The following is an 18,528-nucleotide window of genomic DNA, read 5'->3' on the forward strand; positions in this document are numbered from 1 at the left end:
AGGTCGAAAGCATTTCTACCCCACACCCACCTCTGCCTCTCCAGACCTACGTCAACCTCCTGTTCTGGTACCAGTTTTTCTGCGGGTTTTCGGGGACATCGATGACAGATTACTGGGTCCTGATCTTCTTCAACCTCCTGTTCACCTCCGCGCCCCCCATCGTCTACGGCATCCTGGAGAAGGACGTCTCGGCTGCTACCCTCCTCCGGCTGCCCGAGCTCTACCGGTCCGGCCAGGAGTCCGAGGTGGGGCCCGGCCCCGGCAACCCCCTCGGACTCCTCCCATCGCCCCTCCGGGCTGGGTCCTGCAACCCTCGAAGCGAGGCTGACCGACGGGGGGACCCGGCCCTGGCAGGGTGTCTGACGGCTTTTTTTCCCCATGCCCCGGTCCCACTCCCCCCCCGGATCCAGGCGTACTCACCGCTCGTGTTCTGGGTCACGCTGCTGGACGCCTTTTACCAGAGCCTGGCTTGCTTCTTTTGCCCGTACTTCGTGAGTATCCTCCTCACCTCCACCCCCACCCCAGTCGCTGCCCACTCTGGGTTATGGTTGCTGATACCGACACCCTCCCGCCCCTCCGCCCCTCCCCGCCCCACCTCCATGATCTCCCACACATCTCGGCCCAACCCCCTGCCACCCTCCCACCTCTCTGTCGCTGTGCAGGCCTACCGCGGCTCGGACGTTCACATCTTCACATTTGGGAACCCGCTGAACACAGCAGCCCTGTTCATCATCCTGCTGCACCTCGTCATCGAGAGCAAAACCCTGGTGAAGGCCTCCCCCGGCTGCCGTCCCCTCTCCCCCTCCGCAGGGCTCACAGCCGAGCCAGGAGCTTTGGGCCTTCAGGACCTGCTCCTTTGCCCGGACCTGCCCCGCCGGGGACTGCCTGCTCCAGGCCTCCTCCTCCCCACCTCCTTTCCCCCTCGCCTGAGCCTCCAACTGGGGAAACGTACCAAAACCTGGCTCTCGGCCCAGCGGTGGGGACCTCTGGGGCGGGGGTGAGAGCGTTTCCTTGCCTCAAATGGCATCGTGGTCAGTTCATTCAGTCAGTTGTATTTATTGAGCGTTTACTATGTGCAGAGCAGTGTACTAAGCGTTTGGAAAGTACAATTTGGCAACTTAGTCAATCTCTATCCAACAACGGGCTCATGGTCTAGAAAGGGGAGACAGACAACAAAAGAAGTAGGCATGAGTAGCATCAGAATAGATAAATAGAATTATATATACATCATTAATAAAGTAAATAGAATAATAAATACGGACAAATATACACAAGTGCTGTGGGGCAGGGAAGGGGTAGAGCAGAAGGAGGGAGTAGGGGCGATGGGGAGAGGAGGAGGAGGAGAAGAAAAGGGAGGATTCAGTCTGGGAAGGCCTCCTGGAGGAGGTGGGCTCTCAATAGGGCTTTGAAGCAGGGAAGAGACCTTGTTTGGCAGATGAGCTAGTTTGGCAGATGTGAGGAGGGAGGGCATTCCAGGCCAGAGGTAGGATGTGGGCCAGGGGTCGACGGCGGGACAGGTGAGAATGAGGCACGATGAGGAGGTTAGCGGCACCAGGGGAACGGAGTGTACAGGGTGGGCTGTGGAAGGGAGGTGAGGTAGGAGGAGGCAAGTTGATGGAGAGCTTTGAAGCCCGTAGTGAGAAGTTCTAGTTTCATGCGAAGGTTGATAGGCAACCACTGGAGCTTTTTGAGGAGGGGGTGACATGCCCTGAGTATTTCTTTAGAGAGATAATCCAGGCAGCAGAATGAAGTATAGACTGAAGTGGGGAGAGAGGAGGATGGGAGATCAGAGAGGAAGCTGAGAGGATGCAGTAATCCAGTCGGGATATGATAGATTGTACCAACAAGGTAGCGGTTTGGATGGAGAGGAAAGGTGAAGGTGAGACCGGCAGGTTTTGGTGACGGACTGGATGTGTGGGGTGAATGAGAGAGCGAAGTCAAGGATGACACCGAGGTTGCGGGCTCATGAGACGGGAAGGATGATAGTGCCATCCACAGTGACGGGAAAGGCAGGGAGAGGACAGGGTTTGGGAGGGAAGATAAAGAGCTCAGTCTTGGACGTGTTGAGTTTTAGGTGGTGGGCCGACATCCAGGTGGAGATGTCCTGAAGGCAGGAGGAGATATGAGCCTGGAGGGAGGAAGAGAGAACAGGGGAGGAGATGTAGATTTGGGTGTCATCTGCCTAGAGATGATAGTTGAAGCCGAGGGAGCAAATGATTTCACCAAGGGAATGCGTGTAGATGGAGAACAGAAGAGGACCAAGAACTGATCCTTGAGGAACCCCTACAGTTTAGGAGATGGGAGGGGGAGGAGGAGCCCGCGAAGGAGACTGAGAATGAACGGCCAGAGAGATGAGGAGAACCGGGAGGGGACAGAGTCCGTGAAGCCAAGGTTGGATAATGTGTTGAGGAGAAGAGCGTGGTCGACAGTGTCAAAGGCAGCCGAGAGGTTGAGGAGGATTAGGATAGAGTAGGAGTGTTCTCAGAGGAAAGCACTGAGCTGCCCCGGCTGCCTGCTCCGATTGTGGCCCCTCTGGCCAGGATGGGGCCCCAAGGCGGTGGTCAGAGTGGGACAGTTTCCATTTGGCTTCCTCAGGGAGGGGGAAAAGGGTGGGAAATCCCACCCTGGATGGAAACTGATCTGGGAGGTTTCTCCTGTAGGAAAGGCCCCTCTAGGCGGGTGTGGCCCCTCTTCAGAGAGCTAGCATCACACTTGACACCCTCCCACTCTCCCACCCTTCCCGCTCTCTTTGCCTCTGTGCCCCCATCTCCCGTTTGCAGACCTGGGTTTACTTGCTGGTCCTTGCTGGCAGCATCTTGCTGTACTTCATCTTCTCATTGGTGTTCGGGCTCACCTGCGTGACCTGCAACCCGCCCTCCAACCCCTACGGGATCATGGCAGATCACCTGTGCGACCCCACCTTCTACCTCATCTGCGTCCTCACCCTCTGCGTGGCCCTGCTGCCCAGGTAATAATAATCATAATATAATAATGATGGTATTTCTTAAGCGCTTACTATGTGCCAAGCACTGTTCTAAGCACTGGTGTATTTATAAGGCAATCAGGTCATCCCACATGGGGCTCACGGTCTTAATCCCCATTTTACAAATGAGTTAACTGAGGCACGGAGAAGTTAAGTGATTTACTCCAAGTGACACGGCTGACAAATGGCAGAGTCGGAATTAGAACTCATGACATCTGACTCCCAAGCCCGTGCTCTTTCCACTAAGACACTCTGCTTCCGCAAGCCCCCTCGCGCCCTCCCCCCAACTACCTGACCGGCGCAGCCTGATGCCTGGCTGTCTACTAGTGGGGCAGAGCACCTGGGCACTGTCCTCCTCCAGGGTGGGCCAAGCGGTGTCGGGCCTGGGAGCGTGGGGGGCCAGGCCCACGGCTCGAGTCTCGCTGGTGTTCAATGGCCAGAACGATGAGGAGGAGGGAGAGGATGCGGGTGGAGGCCGGCGGAGAAGGTCAGGGCTGGTTGGTGGATTTGGGTATGCGTTGGGAGCATTTGCCGGGGCCCCCGGACTGGGGGTGAAGCCGTCGGGTTCGCTCTGAAGACCAGAGGGTAGCCCTGGGTGGCAGATGGGGGGCATCGTCAGGGCTGGGGGAGGATTTTTCCCAGCCATATGTCATGAGGGTGAGGGCGGGCAGGCCCTCCTAAAATAGGAAATCCCCAGCCAGAGCACGTGGGAGGTGGGTCTGGACCTGGAAATGGAATGGGATTCGTCAGTAGTCAGTGTTTGCACAAGTAGTACTGGGTGGGGTGAGTGCACAAATGTGGAGTTGGCACAGGCCTGCCCAGGCAGCGGTTTGTAGGATATGACATGGGAAAGCCACAGAGAGAAGGATTTGTGATTTCAGAAAGGCCTTGAAGACCTGGAGACCAGTGGCCCACCATCAGGATATGAAGAGGGGAGGAAGTTCCAGGCAGGAGGGAGGGTGGGAATCAAGAGGTCAGCAGTGGGAGAGACCTGACTGAGGGCCTTAAAGCCAACACAACGGTCAGTTGTTTCTGCTAGAAATGGGCAACCAGTTGCAGGTCTTGGAGGAGTGGGGAGATGAGCAAAGACCTGAAAATGACCCAGGCAGCAGAGTGAATGAAGTCTGGACTGGAGAAGGGAGAGGCTGAGGCAGGGAGGTCAGTGAGGAGGCTGATGCAGGAGTCAGGTCAGGATATGACTAATGTTTGGACCGGTGTAGAGGCAGTTTTGATGGAGAAGGGGTGGATTCTGGAGCTGGTGTGGAAGGAGAACCGGCAGGATTTAATCATTGAATTAATATGGAGGTTGAAAGAGAGGGAGGAGTTGAGGCTAATGCTGAGGTTGCGGGCTTGAGAGACGGGAAGAATTATGGCGTGGTCAACAGGGATGGGAAAGTGAGGAGGAGTAGGAGTGAATTTGGGAGGGAAGATGAGTTCAGTTTTCAACCGGGTGAGCCTCGTGGCTAGCGAAACAATCGGGGAGGAAAAGGCCTGGTGGTAGCAAGGAAACACAAAACAGACTAACGGGCCGAGCTGGGAGCCAGGGGTTTCAGCGGCAGGATCGGAAACCTGGGGAAAGGCCCTGCTCCCTGAACCTGCGCCGACTGGCCTGTGAAACGGGGCCCGTCGGGCAGCCCGGGCCAGATAGTGGTCACGTTGTCACCCTTCCACCACAGGCCCTGACATCCTCTGCCACTGGGTCTCTGCCTCTGGCCTTGAAAACTTAGCCTGTGAACATGCAGCCCTGCCCCTTGGCAGTCAGGGACCACCCCTGAGGGGCTCGCCCGGCAGACCGAGGTCACGCCCTTCCCCTCCCTACCCCAGGAGGCCTCTGGAACAAGGAGACTCTGCATCAACCTGGCCTCCGGGAGGCTCGGGGTGTGTGTGTGGGGGGGGTGTGCGTGCGCGCGCGTGTCCGGCCGACGGGGAAGTCGGGGGTGGTGGCCTCTGGTGGTCTCCATGCCTCCGGCAGTGCTGTCCGGCCTCTCCCTGTCTGGTCTTGGCCACCCACCAGCGTTGACTCCTCTGTGGCCACGAGGGCCAGGAATCCAGGTCCAGTCTCCGAGCCTCCCCGGGCCACTGCACTGATTCCGGTCTCCAGCCTGGCAACCGTCACCCGGGCGGCTCTGGTCTTCCAGCCACCCTGTGCCTCGTGCCTCAGGCCGGGGAGAGCGGCTGAAGCCCCTGTTTCCACGTAGGTTCACCTTCCGCGTTCTTCAAGGAAGTCTCTGTCCGTCTCTGGTGGCCAAGGCCCAGCTCCTGGACAGCCTGCCTGAGGAAGAGGTGGGGGATGCCCTGAAGACCTGGGAAATCGCCCAGTCTGAGCGGGAATGGAGGAGTCAGGGGCAGGCGGATGGGAGCGGGGGGACTGAGCTGGGCCTGAGGGTGCGAGGAGCCGGCCCTGAGGGTCTGGGCCCGACGCACACCTGCCCGTAGAGGATGGGCCGTGGCAGTGGCAGCGGGACTAAATTCCCCAGCAGGGATGGAGAGTGTCTCCTCTCTGCACCGAGGGTTGCCCGGCTTGAGCCACTGGCAGGCAGGTCGCCTGGGGAGCCAGGGGAGGGACACCCCTCTCTCCCCACTACTCTCTCCTCTCTCCCGGGGCCTGGCTCCCATCCCCTGGTGGAGGGTCGGGGGGCGGAAGGAATCTCTGGAAAAGTTTCTGGCCCGTGGATTGCCGACGTCTTAGGCATTAGCTCCGGCTTTGGCGGGCGGCAATTGGCGCGGCCCGCTTTGGGATACGGCAGAGCCTGCGAACCCCCCCGGCTCCGCTCAGGTGTCGGGGGCGGCTTCACCAGATGAGTGCTCTGGAAAAGCCACGCCCCAGGACTCGCCGCGGGGCCCATGCGGGAGGCCTCCCTCCACTGCTCTTCCACCACCGTGTCCAGGCAAGGTAGTGCCAGAACTTCTCCCAGTCCTGCCGTCGCATTGGAGCCGGAGCCTGTCCTGCGGCTGAGTGTCCCATCGGTGTGTGCGTGTGCGGTCCCGGGTCACACGGGCACGAGTGCGCGTGGAGGAGGCCGCAGACACTCTCCCAAGGTCACCCTCTGGCACTCTGGGCCCCCTTGTTTCAGGTCTTTAGATAAAGTGGAAAAGACTGCGGGTAGGGGACCCTGGTTTTTTTTTTTTTTGATGGGGTGGGCTCTAGGGAGAAAGAGAATGTCTCCTTGGAGATGGATGGTGGGATGGCAGCAGGGTCACCCCCTGCTGGCCGTCCACTCCTGCCTATGTTCTTGAGAGGATCGGGGCAGAAAGGCTACTGTGGCTGTAGAGGAAGGGACTCGACCAAGTTGTGTAGGGTCGAGCTGGCCAGGGAACCTGGACCCAAAGATCACCCCGATGGTGGGGGGGGTGGGGCGGGCAGAAGCGGGGCTCAGGGGTGTCAAAGGGTCCAAGAGAAGAACTGACCTAACGGTGGTCATGCGGGCTCAGGACCACAGTGACGGGCCGTATCCCAGAAGTGGGGGCGCAGGGGGACACTGGAAGGCCACTTCCGATCCCCTGCATGGGGAGCGAGGCTCTAACTTGGTGGTGTCAAGGGAGGAAGGGTCTCAACGTGTTGCACTGTAAAACCCTCAGGTTCTTGGAGCTGGCGGCTGGGCCGGGGCTCCTGGGGCTCCCGCGGGACCCCCTTTGCCCAAGGGACTTGGGGTAGTCTTCCTTTTTTTACAGATTCTATTTTCCAATGATTCCCAAACTGCAGGCGCTCAGTCCAGGTTATTGTAAGATTGAATAAAATCAATTTTATTAACACAGTGCCACGTTTGTCAATCACCCCAAGTGCTTAGCCTAGACCTACACCCATGTATTCCCAGAGGGAGGAAACTGAGGCCAGGAGAAGTCCGTTTATGGCCCTCTCCTGGCTACGGAGGGCCGACCTGGTTCTTTGCCCCTCTGCCTCATCCCTGCCCCCACAGGGGGCAAGCAAAGCTGCTCACGCGGGGCTGTGAGCCTGACCCCGCAGCTGGCATGGCCTCATCGGCCCAAACCCGTGGAAAGGAGTTTCAGCGTCTCTGGAGCCGCAGCTGTCCTCCCGTGCGGGATCCGGGAGCTGGGGAGAAGCTCGTCGATGGGAGCGTGTCTCTCAGGGGGGCAAGCAAGGGCAGGCCGAGGACCAGAGACACTGGTCACGGAGCAAACTCTTGCAGCCAGCTCCTGATCCTCCTGTTTTTAAAGGGCTGCCGAAAAGGGAGATTATTTGAAGCTCTTGGAAGATTTGCTCGAGATCGGAACTGTGGAGACGCAGCTTAAAACAGGTGGGTTCAGTTTTTCGGTTGGTTTGTCTTTGTGATGAGTGGGCCAGAAGAGACTGCAGCCAGAACGCTTTGGAAAACTTTTCAAAGCGTTGTGACTGTCCTCGAGCCCGGGGTCAAACAGAGCCCAGTGATCCCGGGAACTCTTTGCCACCCACTACCTGGGTCTCCGGGCAGGCTCCCGGCCCCTGCTGTGGACCACACCTGTCTCGCTCCCAGAACCAGCTCCGGGCCGTCCGAGCCACCGAGAGCTACCGCTAGGGCCGGGCTGGCCCCGGGGGTGGTATTCAGGGGGAGCCCTGGACTCTGGAGCTTCCAGCCAGTTAGGTACCCCCACCTTCCAGCCCCTACCATTCATGGTAGGCACGAGCGGGCTTGAGCTAAACACCCCCCTACCCCACCACAGGATTGCCCGTCCCCTCATACTTAGCATCAGCAACCCTCCAACAAACAGGTTTCTAAGGTGGGTTGCATTGGCACCACTGGCCAAGCAGCCCACCTCTTGCGTGAGTTGACTCCTTCAGCCCCGCTCACTCCGTCCTCTCCTGGGCTGGACTGACAGACGTGGGAGAGAGAAGGCACCCTTTTGGCCTTGTGCTAGCTGCAACTCACCTGCATGAGCAAGTGGGTCAGGGTTTTTTCATAGGTTGGGGGGGCAGCGGCAGCTTCCGCTCTCTGGGAGCATCGGGTCCCTCGGCTCTTAGGTTCTGTCCCTTCCCCAGGCCAGCCGGCACCAGTGTAGGGGGCGGGGAAATACGCTCTGGGTTTGGGGGAGTCTGAGCAAACCAAATCAGGGCAACGCCCCGGGCGGCCAGCCGCCCCGCGCCCACCTTCTCCGGGACTCAGTGGAGCAGGAAGGTGCGGATGTACAGCTGGCGTTGAATCCAGTGGACGAAATGGGAGATGTTGCTGTAAACGCCGGGGCCCCCGAGCTTGGAGAAGCAGACCGAGCCCCAGGAAGTCAGGCCGAACAGCGTCCACCGCCCTCCAGTGCTCTCGCAGACCAGTGGCCCCCCACTGTCCCCCTGTAGAGAGAGGAAAGGATGAGCCATCGGCAGAGCCGCCCGCCTGCCCGCATCTGCATGTTGTCTCTGGCCTCCCCTAAACTCCCCCACCTCAACTCAGGATTGCTGGCGGGGCAGAACCAGCCACCACAAGGGTGGCTGCCTTGCTCCTGACCCCTCCCTCTCTGGCGTAGTGGATAGAGCACGGGCCTGGGAGTCAGCAGGTCACGGGTTCTGATCCCAGCTCGGCCACCTGTCTGCTGTGTGACCTTGAGCAAGTCACTTCACTTATCTGAACCTCAGCTACCTCATCTGTAAAATGGGGATTGAGACTGTGAGCTCTACATGGAACAGGGACTGTATCCAACTCGATTTGCTTGTATCCAGCCCAGGACTTAGTATAGTGCCTGGCACATAGTAAATGCTTAACAAATCCCATCATTATTATTATCATTAATGTCATAGCTCAGGTCCAGTGACCAGTAACAGGCTGCCAGGGCTCAGAATAGGATGCTAGAGTGGCAGCAGCAGGAAGCCATGGCCAGCCTTAGGCCTGGCGCTCCTTCACAAAGCATGTGCGTGACCAGTCCACATTTGAAGGGGACCAGGGAGGCCCGAGGTCTTAGGATGCTTTAGGCGTCTTCACTTGGCTGTTCGCCTGAAGCCCGCTGGGGCAGACAGACTGATGGAGGGACAGATAGACAAGCACGCACCCGTCTCTCCCCGCCCCTGGAGGTGGGCACGCAACGGCAAGGAAAGGGTCCTACCATGCAGGAGTCGACAGTGCCAGCCTCGAAGCCTGCACAGAGCATCCTTGCCGTGATGGTTTTCACGTCGAAGAAGGACTGGCACTGCTCTGAGGCGATGATCCGCACTTCTCCTTCCTGGAGCTTGAACGGCACTGGGGGGAAACCAGAGAGGGTTGGGTCACCCTGGCCCCAAGATAAGTGGGCTCGGGTGCATGTCCCAGGCCTGAACCCCCCACCAGGGACAGGGAAGGGAAAGCATGTCTCCGGACTCGGCTGGACCGCCCTCAAGATAATCCCCCTGATCTGTGGGGGTTAGCCTGGTGCAGGCTTCCCCGCAGCTGAGCATGGGGGAGAGTGCACAGAGTTGAGGGCTGGCCCGGGCTTACTCTTGTGACCCACGTGCCCCCAGCCTGTGATGGAGCAGTAGGTGTCCGGCTCCACCAGCTGCCCCGGTCTGGGCAGGCATACGGGCTGCACATAGTTGGTCTGACCAACGTCCTCGCTGAGCTCCACAAGGCTGATGTCGTAGTCCACCACGGCTTGGCTGTAGCGGGGGTGCAGCACAATGTTCTTCACCAGCCGGGTCTGCGTGTGGGCCGACGGCTGATCCAGGTTGCTGAGGCCAAGGACCACTTTCCACGGGGTGGAAGTCTCTCTCCTTGGATGGGCAGAGAGGAGGGAGTGAGATGTGCCCGTGCCCCTCCTCCCTCCAACTCTCCCCTTTGTGGAGGCCGCCCCGTTTTAGGGGCCCAGACGCCTCGGATCGCGGCCTTGTGAGTGTGAAGAGAAGGGAGGTTGCAAACTTGACTGAGGTCAGTCTGTTTCAGGGTAAGCCCCCAACCACCACCCCCGTAGTTGTCTCGGGCCCACCGGCCTTCTGCGACACTGTCTGTGGGCTCTCTGGACCAGACTTTCCAGGTTGGATCTTGGAATCCTCAAGTTCTCTCCGTTTCTCTCAAATGAACAGGGTGATGCCCAAGGGGCTCCCCGAAGGAGCAGGGAGATGCCTAGAGGAGGCTGGGTACCCCCACAAACCCCACCCTATAGGCTGGGTACCCCCACAAACCCCACCCTATCTTACCCCTCAAAGCAGTGAGCGACGGTCAAGACCCATCTCTTGGTGATGAGCACACAGCCGCAGATGTGCCCGCTGGGCTCCGTCTGCAGGGAGCACTGCCACGGCCAGCGCCCGGGACGGCTGGTCCTGCCCCCGACGACCCTGGTGTTCAGCCGTGCCATGGGGCGGCGCCCACAGTCTGCAGCCGATATGCATCGGGGTCACGCCTGCTCCCCCTCATCCACCCTGGTCCGCCCTCCCCCGAACCTTGTGGCCCCTGGGCCATGGGGCAGTGCCTGCAGGCCCGTAGCAGGGTCACGGCTGTACGAGTGCCCAAATAGAGATCGAGGGCTGGGCTGTAGCTGGACACCTCTTCTCCCCTAGCCCCCACCCCCAGTGGCTACCCACACCCGATCTCAACCCTCGCCGACCACTCTAGGCAGCCTGTCTCGGAAGTCTGGGGTTAGGGACAGCTGCCCAGCCAAGGCTCCCCGTTTCCACACCAAGCAGACACTTGCCTGGACCAACAGTGATTGGGCTGTCCCCGGATACCCGTGATCCCACCCGCAGAGCCCCAGCCCTCTGCTGCCACAAGATTTGTGGCGTCGGTTTCCTTTGCCAAAAACAGGCCCGACAGGGCCATAGGCCAGGGTTTGGGGCTCTGGTTTCTCAGCAGCCCACTGTAGCTGCCGCACTGCCTGGCCTACCTTGTTGGGCACAGAGAAGGGAAACCTTGCTTTGGCTTTGACAGGTCTGCCTAAGAGGGAGACAGAGAGGGACCCGGTGAAATGATTGTTCACGTGCCAGGAAGGGCTCCTCACTCCCCCAGTATCGATGGCGGTGACCCGGGTGCCCCGCTGGCCGGGCCCTGTGGAGGGGAGCTGTCACTGGAGAAGCCGGGGAGCCGGAAAAGTGGCGCTGACACCTGGCCGGGGCTTGGGAAACAGAGGGAGGGGTGCGGGGAACTGGCTCGACAAGGGTCTATGGACTCTGTTGAATTGTGTGATAGCAAATTCACAAACTGACTTCTCCACCTGCCAGGGCCACGAGCATGAACACTCTGGCTTTGTGAATAGAGCATGGGCCTGGGAGACGGTAGGACCTGGGCTCTAATCCCAGCTTTGCAACCTTTCTGCCCTGTGACCTTGGAAAAGTCACAACGTCTCTGTGCTTAAGTTACCGCATCTGTAAAAAATGGGGATGGGTGTGAGTCCCATGTGGGACAGGGCCTATGTCCAACCTGATGAAGATGTATCCACCCCAGTGCTTAGAACATTGTTTGGCACATAGTGTTTAAGAAGTACTATAATTATTATTTGTTATTATGAGCACAGCGGTCCCCCGGACAGCCACGTCCCAGTCGGCCCAGACCAGACCGTAAATACTATCCCTCAGCGGGACTAGATGCTGCCTGGACTACAAGCTCCAGAGTAAACTGGAGCCTGAGGTGAGCGGGTGGAGAGACCCAAGTCTTTTCATAGATTAGGTAGATCGAATTCAGGTTGTGAGTGGATTGCAGAAGATATTCAGAGCAGGGTAATAATAATTATGATATTTAATTCAACAGTCTCTGACGCATTCAGGGGCTCAGAGGGCAAGGCGGCTCGCTCTCGCTCTCTAGGCATGTCAACCTCTCTCTGTCCTCTCCCCTTCCAATTCTATCGGTCTTTGCTCACTTACCTCTGTCTCTCCTTCCCCAACAATCTCCCTCTCCATCTATATCTTTGTCCTTCAATCTCTGACCAACTCATTCTCCATCTGTTTGTCTCCACCAAGAGTCTCTCCTTGTGCCTCCCCATAGCTCAGTCTCTGTCCGCCTCTGTCAATCTGTGTCTCCTCATCCCGTTCATTTCAGTATTTCTCTCTACCACTCTCTCTGCCCAGCTGTTTCTGCCAATCTCTGTCCAGCTGTGTGTCTCCACTGTCTTTTCATCTCTGCATCTGTCAACCAGAGAAGCAGCGTGGCTCAGTGGAAAGAGCATGGCTTTGGGAGTCCAAGGTCATGGGTTCAAATCCCGGATCTGCCGCTTGTCAGCTGTGTGACTGAGGGCAAGTCACTTAACTTCTCTGTGCCTCAGTTACCTCATCTGTAAAATGGGGATTATGACTATGAGCCTCACGTGGGACAACCTGATTACCCTGTATCTCCCCCAGTGCTTAGAACAGTATTCTGCACATAGTAAGCCCTTAACAAATACCAACATTAATTAATTAACCTCTATATATCTGTGACTTTCTCTGCCTCGGCCTGGGTGTCTCCACCTCTGCCCATTTCTAGGCCTCTGTCTTTCTACCTCTGTGTTTCTTTCTCTGTGTTTTTCTGCCCGTTTCTGTGTCTCCCCATCCGACTTGCTGCATCCCCTTTTGTCTCCCCCGTCTGCTTACGTCTGTCTCTCTCCCACGTGTCCCTAGTTGTCTTCTCTAGGGTCCCGCCCCCCGCCTGGACATCCCCAACTTCCTTACCCTGCACTCAGCAGCCCTTGCAGTGGTGTCCTCAGCCTCGTGGCATTTTCTCTTCTGATCTGCCAGTCCGAGAGCAGGTTCAACCACTGGCCCGACTCCCGGGGGACTGCTCCTCGCACCATCTCTGTCCTGGATGCCTCCCTGAAACAAGGGTCGGTGGGTGTGGTGAGCCAGGCAGACCAGCCTGCACAACCCCATCTCTTGTCCTGGGCACCGGTGCCTGCCCAGGACCCCGGCCTGACCTCTGAGAAGGGGAGAAGCAACCGGGACCTTGCTTTGAATGTTCATAAGGGAATTTTATGCTCATCTGTCCCAGAAGAGCTATCTCCCCAAACAAAACCGCCCTCACCAGCCCAGTGCTTGAGATACACGGGCCGCCCTGTCCCTAGCAGGGCCCCCGAAGGGACTCTGGACCTGCCCTTCTCCCCACAGCCTGCTCGTGAGAAGTAATGGATATGAGAAGCCAGGCCATTCCCACCCACTGCCAGGTCTTGTTGCGACCAACTACTGACCTTACCCTAAACCCATCTGCTGGCAGGCCAGGTGACTCAGTGGCTCTTCCCACTCGTCGGCACACACGTCGTGGTCAGCGGCCGAGCGGCGGACGGTCAGGAAGGTCGGAGAGTCCCCGGCCTTCGACAGGGTCACTGGGACAAAACCACAGCCATCTGGGTAAGAACCTTTTTGCTTCAGCCACTGTATTAAATGATACCCAGTGCGCTGGGGGACCATCCGGGCGCCTACTCCTCTAGAGGCAGGGTTGGGGAGGAGGATGGACACAGGGGGTTTGGGAATGTCCCTAGTTGGTCCTGGGGAAAGTGGACAACCTGGTGGCACCTCGCCAGAGGGGAAGGGAGGGCCATTTACCCAAAGCAACGGGAGCCTAACATCTCCCTCCAAGTCCCGTTCCCAGCTGTGCCTTCTGTGCCTTGGCTGGTCAATGCCATCTGTGGTCTCCCTTACCCCAGTCTGCAGGGGCCCGGGGGTTTCTGGAGTGGGGTGACTCCTGGGCACAGGGGAAGAGGCCCGGGAGGAACTGTCCCGGAGCCTCGACTCACCGCAGTCCCACTCATCTGAACCGTCTGCACAGTTTAGCTGACCGTCACACCACAGGTCCCGGGCCACGCAGGCATGGTTGGCACATTCCAGCTCATCCTCTTGGCACCATGCTGGCTGGCCGGCACGGACACGGGGAGGGAGGGGAGGAAGACAGAGTAGGCATGAGTGACTGAGGGCGTACAGCTCCCCCTCCCGCCACGGTCGGCCTGCGTTTGTGTTAGTGGCACCATCTCTCCTGCTGGGACCTCCCCCCACGGACTGCTAGACGGTTGGCCCCCGCGGGCCCCGGCCCAATCACCTTCACTCGGCCACTTCCTCACACTCCAGACCAGATGGTGGGAGAGGAAAGGTTCAGTGGTTTTCTGATCCGTCTCAACTACAGATTCACTGATGCTCTTTTCTGGGGTTCCAGCGGGTGTGTGTGCGCATGCACACACACTTGTGCAGGGAGAAAAGCATCGGGAAACACTGAACCTCCAGCCCCGCTCTGGGGCCTGCTGCAGTTCCCGTTTGGGCGGTGGAGGGTCAGGGCGCCGGCCCTGACAGTGGGAATCAACTCACAGCAGTTTCTCTCATCCATCTGGTCAGGGCAGTCGGGAAAACCATCGCAGACCACTGTGGGCTGGATGCACAACTTGCTGGCTGGACACTCCCACAGCCCCCTCACACTGCAGCCTGGAAGCAGAAATGCAACCTGTGGGGACTTGAACAGGGGGACTGTGAGGCCCAGGCTGGCGGGGGCTGATCTGGGAGCTGCGCATGGGGTCGGTGGGCTGGCCTGACAAGGGGGACTTTCCCTGACCCCACCCCAAACTCCGCAGGGACTTTTAAGATCCTCAACTGTTTCCCTACCCCTTTGCAGGCACAGGTCTGTGGAGGCAGTCCGCTGACTCCCCAAACCCTACAAGAGCCCTGACTACTGCTGCTGGCCGCAAGTTTTTATTTTATTTTAATGGTACTTAAGTGCTTACTTTGTGTCAAACACTGTTCTAAGCACTGGGGTAGGTACAAGCCGCATGGCTCGGTGAAAAGAGCCTGGGCTTGGGAGTCAGAGGTCATGGGTTCTAATCCCAGCTCCTCCTCTTGCCAGCTGTGTGACTTCAGGCAAGTCACTTCACTTCTCTCTGCCTCAATTACCTCATCCGTTAAATGGGGATTAAAAACTGTGAGCCCCACGTGGGACAACCTGATCACCTTGTATCCCCTCAGCACTTAGAACAGTGCTTTGCACATAGTAAGAGCTTCACAAATACCACCATTACTATTATTAATTAGGTTGGACACAGTCCCTGTCCTACATTGGGCTCATAGTCTAAGTAGGAGGTAGAACAGGAGAACTGAGGTACAGAGAAATTAAGTGACTTGCCCAAGGTCACAGAGCAAGCAGTTGGCAGAGTCAGGATTAGAACCCAGGGCCCATGTGGGGTTCACAGTCGCAATCCCCATTTTACAGATGAGGTAACAGGTACAGAAGAGTGAAGTGACTTCCCCTAGTTCACACGACAGACATGTAGCGCATCAGGATTAGAGCTCAGGTCTTTCTGACTCCCAGGCCAATGCTCTTTCCACCAGGTCATCCTGCTAGTTCCACTTTTTTCTAGGCCACAAAGAGGCAGTGTGCCCTAATGAACAGAGCAAGGGCCTGGGAGTCAAAGACCTGGGCTCTAATCCTGACTCTGTGAACTGGGGCAAGTCACTTGACTTTTCTGTGCCTCGGTTAACACATCTGCAAAATAGGAATTCAGACTGTGAGCCCCATGTGGGACATGGACTCCATCCAACCTTGCATCTATCCCAGTGCCAAGAAGAGTGTTCAGTCCATAGTAAGTACTTAAATACCAGAAAAAGAAAAAAAAAAAAACCTTGCGCAGGGGCGAGCCCTGGCTCATACTGTAAAGGCTCAAAGAAGAAAACACAGTCTAAGAAAGGGATGGCTGGCTTTATTTTTTTAAATAGAATTAAGTGCTTACTATGCATCAGGCACCGTACTAAGCACAGGGGTAGATACAAGGTAATCAAGTTGGACACAGTCCGAGCCCCACAAGGAGTTCACAGTCTTAATCCCCATTTTACGGATGAGATAACAGGCACTGAGAAGTTAAGTGACTTGCCCAAGGTCACACAGCAGACAAGTGAAAGAACCTGGGTTAGAATGCAGGTCCTTCAGAATCCCAGGCCCATGCTCTATCCTTTAGGCCTCCCTGTTATCTCCATGCTGGAAAGCCAGGGTCAGTCAAAACCACACTACCCTCTCAGTCCACTCCCCCTCTGTCTTGTTTCCCTCCACTCCCAGGAAGAAGGGTAGACGGTTGTTTATAAGAGGAGGCTCAGAATCCCCACCAACGCACACCCGGGAGATATCCTGGCAGGGGGGGTCCTGTCAACTCCCCGGAAGCCTGGACATTTACCCTGAGTGTGAACCGGATGCTGTAATTTGATTTAAAAGCTACCACAGAGAAAGTAACCACCTGAGCTAAGGGTAAAAGAAGAAACGGGGCGAGAATGGGGGTCAAAATGGGGGAGAGGGTAGTGAGAGCAGCGTGGGGCAGGGGAAGATGAAAGTACCAGGAAGTAAAAGCAGGCTGGGTTGGAGGGGGCAGGGATAGTGCGGGGTAGGGGGAGTGAAAGGGGTTTGGATTTGGGTCCCAAGACGTTGAGCAAAGCGTGATGGGGGGCAGGGGTGGGCAGGCTCTCGGTGGTGACCCCCAGACCCACAGGATCAACACGGGCCTGGCAGCCACCAGATCACGGGAGAACAGACGCTTCCGCCCAGCCGCCGGGGCTGGCCCGGAAGGCCCCGGGGACAGGAAGACATGGACCCTCGGCAGCCCGTGGACCCTCGGCCCATCAGCCCAGTCCAGGAGAGGTCAGTGCCGGGTCTCACTGGCTCGGGAGCCCCCTGCCGGGTCACTGACCCTAGTGGCCTGTCTCTGACCACATCGACCCTCCTTGCCCGCGGCCCCTCCCTCGAAGCTGCCCCACCTCCCATTCCACGCCCCGCTCCTCACCGCAATCTTCCTCGTCGCTGCCATCCGTGCAGTCAGCCTGGCCGTCGCACCTCCTGGCCTCCAACACGCACCGGCCCGACCGGCACTGGAAATGCTTGGGCGAGCATTCTGCCGACGGCACAGCCCAAGCTGAGCCCCCGGCCCCGCGTCCCCCCACTCCCACCCGCTGACCAAGGGCAGAAAGCAAAAGCTACCGCTATGAAGAAATTCCTCATTCGTGGAAGTCAATCCATCCCTCCCTCTCCCAGCTCCTCCTCAGGGCTCCCAGAAAGGGGAGATCGGGGCACAGGAGGAGAGAGACCACGGTCAGGGGCAGTGGGCCCCGAGGCCAGCCCCTGACGCTAAACTAAGATCACCAGGGAGAACTCAAGCCCGTTTGAGGGAAAAAGAGGGTTTTTTCTGGGCCCAAACCTTTCCTAGCAAGAACGGGGTGGTCCTTTGTATGGGGGTCTAGGGAGCAGCCCAAGTCTGCAAAGGAGAAAAGTGAAAGAGGAGAATTGCAGAGATTCCTCCGCTCTAACTGCTGCGCCTTGGGCAACGGGGCAGACTGGGCCAGGGATTGCAGGAGCTGGTGGCGGGGTGGGGAGCGGGATTCCTAGTGCAACTTGGGGAGGGTGCCTTGGGGGTTGAGTCGAAGCAACCCCAGCCGAGGCAAGAACGTCAGGGACCCCTGCAGGAGACGGGGTGGGTGCCGTCACTGCAGCAAGAGAGAAGGGAAACTCCTGCCCCCTGTCCCATCCCCCTCCTGTCCCTGCCCCTGCCCCTGCCCCTGCCCCTGCCCCTAACCTATTACAGCCGGGACACAGCAAGAAGTGGTCTAAGAAATCAAGGGAGAATCCCCGGGGCTCAACACAGGAGAGCCGTGGATGATGGCCTAGATCGGTCACCGGCTCACACCTTGCACATCTTTGCCGGGCACCAGGCAGGTCTCGTTGGAGGAGCGTGTGTCCGGAAACTGGGTGCAGTCCACGTCTTCGGGCCACTGCAGCCCCACCACCCCCAGCACAGACTCACAGCGCTCCTTGGCCTGCTCGCACAGGGCCCTGGGGAAAGAGGCGGAGGTGAGTCGGGGCAGAAAGCGGGGGGCGGGGGACTGGGCTTGGAGAAATTGACCCCTAATCCCACTACCTCCCCAAGCAGAGAAGCCAAGAATTCATGGGACTGGTCCCTTCCCCAGGGCCGGGACTCGAATCTGTCTACCCGTCTTCGCCCCAGGCTGGAAATCAATTGGCGCCTCCTACTAACTGGGAGCTCAAGGGGGCTGGGGGTCCACAAGAGTTTTGAGGCAGGGAGGGTTGTCGTTCAACAGATTTGAAGGGGAGAGTTTCAACTTTTCCAAATAAACAGTCGAGCAAATTCAGGCTCCTAATCACGGTTCATGTGAACTGGCTATATTAGGGCATGCGCGCACTCAAAGACACGGGCCCAGAGAGACAGAGAAATCAGCGCAGTTGCCAACAGACGGGTCCTTTCCCCTCCTCTCTTGCGAAAAAGAGAGGCCCACTGAGGGTCAGATGATCGAGCCCTGCCCAGCCCGGCCCCCGAGGTACCTGCAGGGTGGGAGGCGGTGACCGGTGGTGAGGTCGCACTCCGGGACCAGGATGGTGCAGGCGAAGAACATGAGGAACTTGTAGCAGTGGGTCTGCACTAGCGCCGGGAACATGGAGGCCTCCCAGCTGACGGAGGCCTCCTTCTGCGTCTGGTGGCCCAGGAAGTTGGGGAAGCGGGTGTGGTTGTAGGGCACGTTTAGGCATAGCTCCAGCGTCACCGGCTCGCACTGTCCTGGTGGAGAAGATGGGGCACGCCTCTGTTCGGGCATAACCGACGGTGCGAGGGCTCGCGCGGGGGCGCTTGGGTAAAAGTCACGGGGTTCAGGGCTCTGCATTCAACCCCAGAGGGAGGGTTTGTGCCCAAAAGGCTTCCTCATTTTGTCCCCTTTTGGGCTGAACTGG

At 58.2% G+C, this 18,528-nt stretch overlaps 2 protein-coding genes across 4 annotated transcripts in view; one reads left to right on the forward strand and one right to left on the reverse strand.

The window, feature by feature from the left end:
* Window positions 1-6,734, forward strand: part of ATP10D (ATPase phospholipid transporting 10D (putative)) — a 27,559-nt gene extending 20,825 nt beyond the window's left edge. For both annotated transcript variants that reach the window (XM_029076577.2, XM_029076578.2), the window contains exons 19-23: window positions 45-245; window positions 411-491; window positions 663-767; window positions 2,781-2,968; window positions 5,182-6,734. In XM_029076577.2, coding sequence (XP_028932410.1) covers window positions 45-245; window positions 411-491; window positions 663-767; window positions 2,781-2,968; window positions 5,182-5,419 — 813 coding nt within the window. In that variant the 3' untranslated portion in view covers window positions 5,420-6,734. The remainder of the gene's footprint in view (window positions 1-44; window positions 246-410; window positions 492-662; window positions 768-2,780; window positions 2,969-5,181) is intronic.
* Window positions 6,701-18,528, reverse strand: part of CORIN (corin, serine peptidase) — a 30,357-nt gene continuing 18,529 nt past the window's right edge. For both annotated transcript variants that reach the window (XM_029076582.1, XM_029076580.1), the window contains 12 exons: window positions 18,127-18,358; window positions 17,474-17,619; window positions 16,577-16,684; window positions 14,130-14,243; window positions 13,568-13,678; window positions 13,027-13,156; window positions 12,510-12,650; window positions 10,754-10,803; window positions 10,071-10,245; window positions 9,376-9,647; window positions 9,008-9,141; window positions 6,701-8,261 (listed from right to left, as the gene is read on the reverse strand). In XM_029076582.1, coding sequence (XP_028932415.1) covers window positions 8,079-8,261; window positions 9,008-9,141; window positions 9,376-9,647; window positions 10,071-10,245; window positions 10,754-10,803; window positions 12,510-12,650; window positions 13,027-13,156; window positions 13,568-13,678; window positions 14,130-14,243; window positions 16,577-16,684; window positions 17,474-17,619; window positions 18,127-18,358 — 1,796 coding nt within the window. In that variant the 3' untranslated portion in view covers window positions 6,701-8,078. The remainder of the gene's footprint in view (window positions 8,262-9,007; window positions 9,142-9,375; window positions 9,648-10,070; window positions 10,246-10,753; window positions 10,804-12,509; window positions 12,651-13,026; window positions 13,157-13,567; window positions 13,679-14,129; window positions 14,244-16,576; window positions 16,685-17,473; window positions 17,620-18,126; window positions 18,359-18,528) is intronic.

This window comes from Ornithorhynchus anatinus, chromosome 12, assembly GCF_004115215.2.
Source record: "Ornithorhynchus anatinus isolate Pmale09 chromosome 12, mOrnAna1.pri.v4, whole genome shotgun sequence".
Classification (NCBI taxonomy): Eukaryota; Metazoa; Chordata; class Mammalia; order Monotremata; family Ornithorhynchidae; genus Ornithorhynchus; species Ornithorhynchus anatinus.